The 12170-nt window shown below is 41.3% G+C and overlaps 3 protein-coding genes across 4 annotated transcripts; 2 read left to right on the top strand and 1 right to left on the bottom strand.

Annotated features, from left to right (window-relative positions):
* Positions 1-304: 304 nt before the first annotated feature.
* On the bottom strand, positions 305-6731 carry abhd8a (abhydrolase domain containing 8a). Of its 2 annotated transcripts, none has more exons than XM_046408300.1 (5): positions 5961-6731; positions 2671-3506; positions 2380-2550; positions 2012-2228; positions 305-1757 (listed from the first exon to the last, which is right to left on the bottom strand). In XM_046408300.1, exons 2-5 carry the CDS (start codon positions 3495-3497, stop codon positions 1545-1547), a joined length of 1428 nt encoding a protein of 475 aa, XP_046264256.1. In that variant the 5' UTR covers positions 3498-3506; positions 5961-6731; the 3' UTR covers positions 305-1544. The 2 variants fall into 2 exon arrangements, with proteins under 2 accessions (XP_046264256.1, XP_046264257.1); XM_046408301.1 differs by lacking the exon at positions 5961-6731 and adding an exon at positions 3629-5153.
* Positions 6732-8262: 1531 nt separating this feature from the next.
* On the top strand, positions 8263-9788 carry mrpl34 (mitochondrial ribosomal protein L34). Its single transcript, XM_046409606.1, has 2 exons — positions 8263-8420; positions 9182-9788. The coding sequence occupies exons 1-2, from the start codon at positions 8365-8367 to the stop codon at positions 9498-9500; spliced, it is 375 nt and encodes a 124-aa protein (XP_046265562.1). The 5' UTR covers positions 8263-8364; the 3' UTR covers positions 9501-9788.
* Positions 9789-10349: 561 nt separating this feature from the next.
* LOC124070003 (DET1- and DDB1-associated protein 1-like) lies at positions 10350-11837 on the top strand. Its single transcript, XM_046409584.1, has 5 exons — positions 10350-10686; positions 10984-11064; positions 11211-11262; positions 11480-11541; positions 11656-11837. The coding sequence occupies exons 1-5, from the start codon at positions 10678-10680 to the stop codon at positions 11758-11760; spliced, it is 309 nt and encodes a 102-aa protein (XP_046265540.1). The 5' UTR covers positions 10350-10677; the 3' UTR covers positions 11761-11837.
* The last annotated feature ends 333 nt before the right edge of the window (positions 11838-12170 follow it).

Genomic DNA, 12170 nt, shown 5'->3' with positions numbered 1-12170 from the left:
GACACTGAGTCTCAAATCCACCAGTTTACACCTTCTGCTACTCAAAACAGTAAAAACTATCCAGTCAGCTTCAGTACTGTCAGGGAACATATTAGACTGTACTTATTCACAACTTAGTGTCCCACTATGAGACAAAACAGCACCCATGAATGAATGTCTCTCAATGAGCATAATGTTAAGCTCCTTCTCTCTGTCTGACACTATTAGATAAACAGGGCGGACTAAAGAGTAGTAAGGGAACAGACTCTTTTTGAATTTATCAGCTTACAGACACAACAGCTGAAAGCAGTCAATACAACCACAATTTGTTATGGCAGTAGCTGTTATTTCAGAATAAAAGCAAAATAATACTTAACACACATTAAGAGTAACACTTATTTGATTAGAGAGGAGTCCACTGGGATATATTCAACCCTCATACAGTACCTTTTCATATTCTGAAGTCATGCAGGGCCTTGGTGCTTTGTATCCTTAGGATATTATATACTATTAAAGAAATGGCTGTTAGAATAGAGGAGAACAATCTTTTGGTATCCATGTTTGTTTACATCTGTTTTTGCGACCAGCTCACATCTCTCATTAAATATTATTTAAGTTTCATGCAACTATGACTGGTTACGTTGTGCTTAACACAGACATATATAGAATTTTGGATTTAGAATTTATATTAGAGTTCAACATATGGAAAATTAAGAGCTGTAATGTAGAAACAGATGAGCCAATTGTATTGACAGTAGTGGTGATGGTGAGTCTTTATGTTCAAGATGGTGTACACTACACTTTTTATGTTACTGTTAATAGATGGTTGGATTGCAGATGAACAAGGATTTTTTTATGTGTCTCCTTTTTGCATAATGTAATCTATGTATGCATGTGGTGCAATTATTAATTACATTTTGCATGTACATGTATATTTCATGTCTTTAAACCATCCAGTCTATATTTGATAATTTACTATTATTATCAATATTCAAGTTTTAGTATTATGTCTTTCACATCACAGTGGAAAATCAGATCTGTAATTCCTCAATTCCCTAATTATTTCTTTGCTAGTTTTCCACTGAAAGCAGATGTGAGACCATTTTGTAAAGGTAAAACAGGAGCTCTGCAATACTTTACAGAATATTTAAGATAAAGTATGGAAACTCACACACCATTTCATGGATTTTATGCTTTTTGCATCTGGCAGTAGTCCGTTCTTCACCAGGAACATTTCACACACAAATCATGAATGGACTTAGTCCTTCTGATCTCCAGGTGTTGTGTCTTTTTGTAAAATGACACAATGGAACTCAAACTGGTATCAAAAAGCAAAGCAGAAACTGACTGTGTATTTGCATCCACCCCTCTAATCTTTCTTTGTTTCACCATTCTCTGGTTGGCACCATGCCTTAGTCCTGCTTTATCTTTAAGCACCAGTGGCCGTCTGCATCCTTAAGATGTGGCCCTGTTTATAACTGCACTCAGCCTGGGAGCAGCCTTAAGCACACATGCCGAAAAGGGCCTTCTGCTTGGTTCTGTGATCAAACTAGACTCCTGGTTGGTTATTTGTCCATAGGCTTATTGATTTTCAGGGTGTGGACAGTGTCACTGAGAGCAACAGTCTTCTCTGTGTCTGTCTTGTTGCTGTCTTTTCTGGACATGTCAGGCTCCCATAGAAAGAACTCATGGAGGAGGGTGTTGACAGTGTCAGGACACTCCATCATGACCATATGACTTCCCTCCTCAATGACTTTAAGGAATGCAAACAGGAGGATCTAGAAAGGAAGCCAAAAATGAATACAGAACATTACATTAGGTATTACAGCACCAAACACCAAACCTTGAATTTCCCTCAGGATCAATAAAGTATCTATCTATCTATCTATCTATCTATCTATCTATCTATCTATCTATCTATCTATCTATCTATCTATCTAACTAACTAACTAACTAACTAACCAACAAAAAAATCATATCCAGTATCACATGATGAATAAGCAAGCCATGCACATATGAAAATGTATTAGACCTCTGCCATGCGCTGGTCCTCATCCATGGGCACAAACTTGTCGCACATTCCATGAACCAGAAGGATGGGCACAGTGAGCTCGGCATGGTAAACCTCATCCCCCTCAGGCCAGTACTGGCCACTCATCATGGCTCGCAGGACAAACGGAGACACATTGAAGGCATTGCCTTGCTTTAACAGCTGCTTTTCTTTGGCACCCTGACGGGCAAATCCAGCTCTAAAGATTAGATAAACAGAGAAGGTGTTACTCAGAACAGTTGGGTGTACATTTTGATGGTCATACATTCTGTATGAGGACCAAAAAGTTATTTGTTACAGTAGTGTATGACTGTCTCTAGTGTTTTACCACCATACAAATCAGATCTTACTTGAGGAAGCTCCAGGCCAGACAGGGCGACAGACAGTGCAGGACACAAGATGGCAACTGGAAGATGGAGCATAGGCTGGGCTCCAGAGCTGTGGGACCCCCACCATTGATCATCACCACCTTATGGACCAGATCAGGATATTCATGGGCCAGGAAGGTACAAAATGAGACTCTGGAAAAGATAGGACGAGTTGAGTATAGCCTGTTAACAGCAGCAGGTTAATCACTATTAGATAAAATGGCAGAAAAAGAGCTTTGATCAGTTGTAGAATTGCTTCTCAAAAACCCTCACCCATATGAATGGCCAATGAGAATGTTGCGTTTACGAGCATATCGCTTAAAGATGGCACGAAGGTCTTCTGCGAGGGCATAGAAAGTATAAGCTGCTGCAATCTGTGGGGCTGTGCTGGCTCCGTGCCCTGCCAGGTCAGGCGCAATGACTTCATAGCCAAGCCGAGAGAAGAAGTCCAGCTGGCTGCCCCAAATGTCCAGAGAACCTCCCACACCATGCACGAAGAACAGAGCAACGTCCGAGTGTGTTCCTTTGCAGCTTGATATCACCCTCCTTGAGTTGATTAGCACTGTGCGCTTGGGTTTACGACGGCGACGGCGAGGAGGTGGGGCAGGTTTCTGTTCCCCAAGGGGTGGAGGAACTGGAGGAGGAACAGGGTTGGGGTCTGGGGAGGAGGGTATTTCTTTGTAATCAGCCAGCTCCACCTCTACGGTGCTACAAGGCTCCAGATCCCCATCTTGACACTGCAGGATCTCAGAGTGCAAAACATCACCGAGATTCTCAATCACCAGCTGGCCGTTGCGGTAGACTGTGATCTTCCTCTTGCAGTGGACGCTGCTGCCAGTACTGCTCTCATTATTAAAATCCTCAGGAGGGGAGCTGCCATCATCACAGTCGCCATCCGTCTTCTCCTTGCCTGCAACTTGCTTTTCTGTTACTACGGGCTGACGTTCAGGGATGATGTGCCGCACTCGCAGGACTCTACCAGGTTTCACCTCCACAAATTCGAAACCATCAGATGGTTCTGATGACTCAAGGGGCAAGACCAGACTAGCAGCCTTCCCAGTTAGACAGCACAGTATGCCTTCAGTGATACTGGTCAGCATGATGCTTCCCTGCATAAATAATATCACACAGATACAAGAAAGCAGATCATCACTCACATTACACAGGTTTACAAAATGTACAAAATATTAAAACAGACTACGTATGGGGATGGGTTCACGAAGCATGTCACATTTGCATTATGAATGCTTCCAGGTGTATTTCCTGCTGCAGTGTTTGCAAATGTCAACAGCTCAGCAGGAAGAAACTGGGCCCTCACTCAATTCATACAATATTGGACCCAAGCTGTTACCTAGCAACGCCGTTACAATGCAGCGCTCTTTTTTATCCCTCACAACCAGTGTCAAATGATATGAAACACACCAACATCAAGAAGGCTTTCAGTTTAACACACTCTAAACTGCTAATGCAAATTCAAAATACCACTGCCAATATAAATGCAACTCAACCAGCCTTTTACACCAAAGGAGACAGTAGAGCTTTACCTACTGACACACTCACCTGGGTGACTAAGCAATCGAACATTCTGAGAGTCCACATCCACAAACAGACAACATTAAAACAACGCCTGTCCTATGGTTTCAGCGTCAGTGAGGGCTGACCATTCACATGCTGACCTGGACGTTTGCTATTAGTAACTCATCCTTTTCACATGGTCTGAATCATGGTGCATGACTGTGTGCATGTCTGCAAACTGTATGTCTCATAATGGTATGATGGCACTTTTTTAAAAAAAACTTTATTGCTTCCAGTGGAGATGAGAGGAAAAATAAAGCATCGTATCATTAGTAACCATTTTTCATACAAACACAGTCTGCTTATCTATAGGAAACAGAGTAAGAGTCACATCTACACGGCAAGACTTAAGTGTTTCCTGGTAACAGAAAAAGAACAGTGAGCACATTACTGTTAACGGCATATCATGTAACATGTAGTTTAGATCGTGGTTGTGTTATATGCCTCCTATTTAAAAAGAATGCCATCTTGGCATGCTGTTGCTGAGAGACAAAATAAAATTAATAGGTAATTAGCAGTTAATTTTAATAGGGCATATATACACAGACATAACTGTGACTAGTGGGGGATTATTTTCAATGAATTTCTTTCTAAGCATTAGTAAAGACCTTCAGATGAAACTCATAAAACATGTATTGAAACAAGTCTCATTACTTCATCCCCCCTACAGATACAGATTCTTATTGTGCCATTATGCAAATACCATCACTGTAATAAATGCATAATAAAGAGTACATGTGTGAAAGTTTCTTTGTATTCCATCTGCTTTTGGTTAAACAAAGCCAAAAGGTTTAGGCAGGTAAATGAACAATACAGACTGCTTCAGAGGACTGGCGCTACAGTGAGTGGAACATGGAGCTGGCCTAGAGCATGCCTGCATCTGCACAGGAGTATTAACGTGTGTGTTGTTGTTGTTGTTGTTGGTGGTGGTGGTGGTGGTGGCGGTGGAAGGATGGTCTGAAGGTCAGTGCATCAAGTGCTATCCTGTTACGCCCAGGAGCCAAGTGAATGTTGACTGAATGGCCTGTCTTTCACAAGCTCCAAAATGGAAAGTCATCAACATAATAAGCAGACACTGCGAGCTGCAGCTCAGCTGTCAGTCTTAAAAATGGCAGTGAGTTTCATTTTATTCTCAAAGTATGTTTCATATTTCCACCAGTAGCCAACACCAGTATCAATTCCACAGTCTATCTATCTATCTATCTATCTATCTATCTATCTATCTATCCAATGCAGTCCCGTCATTTAAATAAGGGATTCTCCTCCTGACCTACTATCCATCAGTTTGGCCAAGCAGGATTTGAATATCGCTGAGCAAAGAAAGTGGACCAGAATCTGAAATGTACAAACCCTCAAGCCAAAAACTATGAAGGTTACTCAGCCATGTTATTTTATTTTATTTATTTTTTTTGCCTGCATTGCAGAATATATAGGTTTATATGTCTGCCAAGTCTTACAGTAACATACATTTAGTACACAGTGTGCTTCTCTATCCTCACTGCAACGGGGTACAGTGCAGCGCAATCTGACATGATATCTGCACATCAAATAGGTCTATTTCCGAAAATAAAACCTTTACAATCTAATTTCTGTTTTAAAAAAGGCCTAATGCACATATGTCCTGGAACTGAACGGTTCCAAACGATCAAGCTAAAAATCGCAGTTCCATATTCCAATAATTTGACTTAGAATAAGGATTAGGGTTAAAAATGCACAGTGAAGGACATTTTTAAAAAAAATTAGTACACACATAGGCCTGATTAATGGCGTCGCATCACAAGTAGAAAAGATTAGAAATCTGTGGGGGTCCAGCGCTGAAGGCCATACTTGCAACATGCATATTATTGATAGGTCTATTATTTTGCACTTAAATACAGGTCGTTTGCTTGCAAGAACCGCGCAGCTGTTTGTTAATGCTGATGACTATATGTTGCACAATAAACATTAGCTAATTAGATAACACAATGCAATAAAAATCGATTCCTTACCTGCAGGATGACTGATGATTCAAGGTGATTAGAATTCTGCAGTCAAGGGCCGACAAAACTGAAGTGAGAAAAACGCTGCATTTGGTGCAACAATTTGTCTACGCTTGGTTTGCTGCAAAATAGTAAACGCGTCTCATTAGCCTCATTAGACTGTGATCACAGAACACGGAGGGATCTGAACTGGTTAGAGGACGCATCCATAAAAGTGTGCCAATAGTTTTTCAATAAGACACCCATTACGATAACAAATATTTTTTCCCTCAGCATCCACTGCGCACTCAGGCCAGACCCTACCCAGCCCTGCTGCCCTTGTATCCGCAGCAGCCACAGCAGTCTTCGGGCATTTTCGCTCCTGAGTGGCAGTGAGGAGGGCGAATAGAAGACAGGCGAGGACAGAAAGGAGGCCAATGGGAGACGCTTGTTTCCTTGTTGCCAGGGCCGACAGAGTAACAAAATACGTGCGCGCGTGTGCTCGCGGTCTGGGAGACTGACAAATAAGAAGACATGATAGTCCAGCTAATTAACTAAGCAGGCTAACACATGCGTATCACCATATGTGCATGTGTGATCCCATTTCGAATTCCATAACTAAGTTTAAACCACCTTACATGCACCATCACAAAGAGACACCTGAAGACGTTTCATTATAGGTGCTGCATCGCTGAAGGCAGCAATGACCTTTAAGTTTTGACCAAATGGAAATGTGCTGTCAGTCTCTGTTACCCTGTTGGTCTATGTCTGACCGGTGCCTGTCACGGAATAGCAGCTGTGACGTGTGAGGGGCGGAGAGCTTGTGACACAACAAGTATATGGGCCTACTTTCTATTATTGTACAAATAACAATTACTGCTTTATGTTATTACATAGCACGCATTTGGGCTTAAATAAAATGATTTAAAACGTGTAATTTGGCCCTCCCACATCAGCCCAGAAACTGTTTTGTAAGAAAGGGCATTTTCTTTTTGTAACCCAACAGCACTCACCTGACAACTCATACAGCATGTAAATATTGTATTATATTGTGCCTTATAAATTACAATCCTTGTGATTCATCCATCCATCCATTTTCTATACCGCTTATCCGTCAGGGTCGCGGGGGAGCTGGAGCCTATCCCAGCGAGAGGCGGGGTACACCCTGGATTGGTCGCCAGTCAATCGCAGGGCCAACACACAAAGACAGACAACCACACACTCTCACACTCACACCTAGGGACAATTTAGAGTAGCCAATTAACCTAATGTGCATGTTTTTGGTATTGTGGGAGGAAGCCGGAGAACCCGGAGAAAACCCACGCAGGCACAGGGAGAACATCCTTGTGATTCAATTTTTAATTATTCACAAAACACTACATCTTATACTGCACTCCGATCATTAAAACCACTGACAGGTGAAGTGCATAACAATAATCATTTGTTTACAATGCAGTGTTCTGTAGGGAAATCATGGGTTCTGGAAATCATGTGGATGTTCACACACCACTCACCTAAACATTGCAGACCAAATACCCCACACCCACCCACTCACCAGCTCATGGCAACAGCTCTTCCCGTCAGCAGCAGCCTCCCCTTACTAAGACAATGCAACCAATCACATTTCAAAAACAGCTCAAGAATGTCTCAGGGACCACAACAACGGCCTGCAGACCCCCCAGATCCCAACCTGAGAATCTGTGGGATACACTAGACTAAGCCGAATCCACCCTCCTTGTGGGTCCTCCCACCTGGAGGCCCTGTGGAGGCCCACCTTTATTGCACAGGACCCAAAGGATCCAAAATCCTGATGCCGGTGACCATGAAATACCCCCAGAGGTCATATATGTCCCTTCCCCTGACAGATCAGAGCTGTTTTGGCAACACAAAAAGGACCTACAAAATATTACGCAGGTGGTTTTAATGTTGATAGGTTGATAGGTCATCATTATTCTGTAGAATCTCTGTGTATTAGTGCAAATATTCTGAAAATGTATAGTATTATTAAGGCTTTAATTTGGCTCTGGTTTACATTGCTTTAACTGAATGGTTCAGCAGTTTTTCTTGAAAAACCTTTTTGGTGCTTGTATGGCATGTGTGTTCTGATGGATATACTCTTCGGCAGGCTTAGCTTCTTAGCAGGCAGTATCTATGACTGTTTATCTTTATTCTTGTGCCCTGTTTCACAGATACTAATCTCAAACTATGATCCTTAAAGTTGCAGCCGTTATACTTGCAAATACACTATTTAATTGGTGAAACATGGTAGTGTCGGTCATAAATCGGTAATAAACTGACATGTGCAGCAACAAGGGTTTCAATTGGCCGAAATGTCTGAGCCAATCATTTCGCTTCATATTCGCAGGGAGGTTGGTAGGCAGACCTGTGACATTCATCGTTCTCATGTCTGTGTCAGCTGTGTAAATATCTTAAAATGAACATTATATTGTCTCCTTTTTCCCGATTGCGTGGAATCACTCATCTCACCAGGTAACAAAGTTCACGTAGGTTCGTAGACAAACGCTAAATTCAGTAGTGTTTGTTTACGGTGCTAACATTGGCACGTTAGCTTAGGAGTTCGTTAGCAGCGTGGATCTTGAAGCTAGCTGCTTGCTGATTGGAAATGAGAAATGTAGTTAAGTTAGAAGATGGTAAACCCGTTATAGCTTCATTGTAACTAATCAAACCAAAGTTTATATCAACATATGGTGGTATTTGCTGCAATAATTACAGTATTAAGAAAGAACTGCAGCAGTTCGAAAAGTGACTGTTAAAGTGGCACGCCACCAGTTTATAGTAAAGCCGGATTCACACTTACTGTGTTTTATGTTCCATAAGATTTAATCCCTATGCTGACTTGAATATCCATTCAGCCATCGTAATAAGTTTCCTATACATTATTGTTATTTTTAATAATGTGCCTCAAATGTTCGAGTACACTATACTCTGTCTTTATGAATTATGAATGACTACACAACATGCCCTGTGCATAATCTTAAAACAACTCCTGTGATTACAAATGGTGAATATGCGCGAGATTGATGTTAGTTAAAGGAGTAGTTATAATGTGTTTTCAGTGTTCACATAAAATTTCATCATCGTGTTGACGGTAAAAACCAAGGCATGAGATTTATGCATGATTTCTCTCTGCATAAAAGTAGCAGCACTGTAAATTTTACACGGTACTCACAGTATTGTTGTGGGACAATGGTATTAAAAAATAACATTTTTAATTTCTGCTCTTTCAACAGCATTCCTGCAGGGAACCTTGCTGTGACTCACATCTCTCACCTCAGATCATTCAGTAACTGGATTGTGCCCAGACCAGCTATAGGACCTCAGATTCTCAGATGTGGGCCGCTTTCTTCGCAAGCTGAGGGGTCAGGAGTGTTCCAGCAGCTTCCGTGGCAATACCAGCAGGTACGGACAAAGAAGAGAGGAACAGAATACCAGCCTAAAAACATCAAACGCAAGAGGACCCATGGCTGGATCAAGAGGATGAGCTCACAAGGCGGCATTGAGGTGGTCCTACGGCGCATGCTGAAAGGACGGAAATCACTCTCACACTGAAGGTTCCTATTGGAAAGCCTTCAGGAAACAGACTTTTGATCCATTGAATGCATTGTGTTAACTGGTGATACTGGGTGTGTGCTGGGTTTGGCACTCTGAATGCAGCAGTAGGTAGGAGACTGAAAAGTGGTATTTTGTTGAACAAGTTTGCCTACATTCAAAAGGAGCCTGTTAGTAGATAGCAGAAAGGAAGAAGAAGTGTGTCTTTTAAAAATCTGTCATCTTATTTGTTCTCAAATGAAAACACAAATTGTGGTTAACCTGGAAATAAAAAACATCCCAGCAGAATTTACATGCGTTTGCATTTGTGTGTGTGTACATGTGTATACATGTGTATGTATGTGTGTGCAGATAGATAGATAGATAGAGCTCTCTCTCTCTCTCTCTCTATATATATATATATATATATATGAGAGTTTTTAACCTTACAAGCGCGGGTCAGGGCAATAAACTGACATTGAATTTGAATTTCCCTCGGGATCAATAAAGTGTCTATCTATTTGTGTGTGTGCGTATGTAAAAAATACATAGACATACACAAAAAAATGCTTACCGCGATACGTAATTAGTGACAGTCACAGTTTTAATGTCAATAATATGGGGCATTCAACTATTTCTTCACCGTGGTCCACCTATCCGCTCACCTCGTAACTGCGAGCAGCAATAGGGATATGCATTAACGCCACTTTGAGAAGGGCATGTTAGAGAAAGTACTTGTGATGTTTTCATGCCACTACCCCTCCTGTATTGGGAGATTGGTCTGTTACATAACTAGTTTGTAGCCAATCAACGCATTGTCTTTTTCTCCCTCGTCACGCATCGACCTCTGTTCAACCAATGAGATACGTAGAATCGCCCCCCCGGTAACCGCCCCCGAACAGACGAACAACAAAAATGGAGCTGTGAATTAGTAGCAGTTAGCTTCTTGAGAACGTTCAGTTTTACTTTTGTTTAACTACCTTAACGAGAGTGGAAGTTCCCGACTGAGTAAAGTGGCGGGATGTGATCACTCGAAATTGTACGTAATTAAATGCTGAAAGAAGCTTTCGAACGGGTGAACAAACGGATATCTTGGCTACGACAAAGACAACAAGGCTTAGTGGCTAGCTAAAACAGTAGCATCTGCTTGTTTTCACTGTCACTGTGTTAACTCACCAAGAGCGTGTCCCGGACAGAAATGGAGAAGGTAGGTTCATGACTGGTGCGCTTTTAATCGTTTATCGGCAGTTATACATATAAATGTGTAGATATTAGTTTGAGTTGTTGGTTTTATCAGCTTCGATAGCCAAGTTGATTAAGTAGTAGTAAATAGGACGCATCGTTAGTGTAAATACTCTATTTAAAAATCACATTACTGTTGCTATCCAGTTTGATATTAAGAGGAACGAGTTGTTTTCAGCTACAAAGTAATGGTAGTTAGCACCACCACCCAATACTTTTCCTTCTTTGTAACTGTACTTTGTATCTTTTGTTGTGTTCTCAGGGAGATTTTCTGAAGGGACTGCCTGTCTATAATAAAAATAACTTCAGCAGATTCCACGCGGACTCTGTGTGTAAAGCATCAGTAAGCCATCAGCCATCTTATTTGTTGCTCATATTTTGGATTACAATCACGGTGTCAAAAATATTAGACGCATGGTGGTACTGCTTTCTAGCCTGATGTGATTCTTGCCAATTTATCGACTAACATAGAATTCAATATTGCTTTAGAACCGTCGGCCATCTGTGTATCTTCCGACACGGGAATATCCTTCAGAGCAGAGTAAGTGTATTGGCTTTTGATAATGTTAAAGAAAAGCTTATTTTGTATCAAGACTGGCTCAGATCAACTTCAGTTCCCCAGTTACAGTTATCAGTCCGCTTGGTTATCAAGATAATCTCGACGGGAACTGCTGATTTCAACTACATTCTCAGTTTTCTGAACCTTTTAACTTTGGGTGTATCATGATTTAATTATTGCCTGTGGTATCTCTCCTTAGTCATTGTCACAGAGAAGACAAACATCCTACTGCGATATCTTCATCAACAGTGGGACAAAAAGGTAAAGGTTCAATGGAGGAGAAAGTTGGTGCAAGTTGTACTATTTTTGACAGTAGATATCCTCTGTTTGGAGGTTTGTAGTTTGTTAAATGTCATTTCTTTCTTACTTAACCAGAATGCAGCAAAAAAGCGAGAGCAGGATCAAGCAGAGGGGGAGAACACAGCACCTCCACGGAAAATTGCTAGAACAGACAGTCGGGAGCTCTATGAGGATTCATAAACAGCTGTGCTGTTGATGCACACCCAGCAGAGACTGATGTATACGAATAAAATGTTCACGCATGCCTTTACACTGAAGCACACAAGGATCAATACATTTCAGACCGCAGCCAGCATGACATTAATCCCCAAAATATTGGTCTTAATATGTGCATTTATCTTCAGGTTTCCTCCTTAACCAAAAACTTTATTTGGTACTTTCGCCCAGAATCTCTCTCTTAGATTTCAGTGTTTGTAGTTTGGAAATCACTTGCATCTACCTCCTTTTTTCTCAATCCCGCTGGTTTTTATTTATGCTCACACAGCTTTGGTTTAAATATGCAGGGAGTAAAGTCGTTGTTCCCTTGCCACTATTGAAGGATTTACAAATGTAGTTATTCATACCGTATCTGAGATATGCATGATTTAGGT

This window comes from Scatophagus argus, chromosome 13 (assembly GCF_020382885.2).
Source record: "Scatophagus argus isolate fScaArg1 chromosome 13, fScaArg1.pri, whole genome shotgun sequence".
In the NCBI taxonomy this organism is placed as follows: Eukaryota; Metazoa; Chordata; class Actinopteri; family Scatophagidae; genus Scatophagus; species Scatophagus argus.
The sequence above is the reverse complement of the archived record's forward strand: the minus strand, read 5'-3'. Positions and strand labels throughout refer to the sequence as shown.

Bases quoted from the DNA above. Each gene is read 5' to 3' on its own strand.
- abhd8a (XM_046408300.1), bottom strand. From the start codon at position 3,497: ATGCTGACCAGTATCACTGAAGGCATACTGTGCTGTCTAACTGGGAAG. The intron at 2,229-2,379 runs GTAAGATCTGAT...TCTAATCTTTAG, and splicing joins CTGGCCTGGAGCTTCCTCAA to AGCTGGATTTGCCCGTCAGG. The intron at 1,758-2,011 runs GTCTAATACATT...CTTCCTTTCTAG, and splicing joins AGGACCAGCGCATGGCAGAG to ATCCTCCTGTTTGCATTCCT.
- mrpl34 (XM_046409606.1), top strand. From the start codon at position 8,365: ATGAACATTATATTGTCTCCTTTTTCCCGATTGCGTGGAATCACTCAT. The intron at 8,421-9,181 runs GTAACAAAGTTC...CTCTTTCAACAG, and splicing joins GGAATCACTCATCTCACCAG to CATTCCTGCAGGGAACCTTG.
- LOC124070003 (XM_046409584.1), top strand. The intron at 11,065-11,210 runs GTAAGCCATCAG...ATATTGCTTTAG, and splicing joins ACTCTGTGTGTAAAGCATCA to AACCGTCGGCCATCTGTGTA. The intron at 11,542-11,655 runs GTAAAGGTTCAA...TTACTTAACCAG, and splicing joins ATCAACAGTGGGACAAAAAG to AATGCAGCAAAAAAGCGAGA.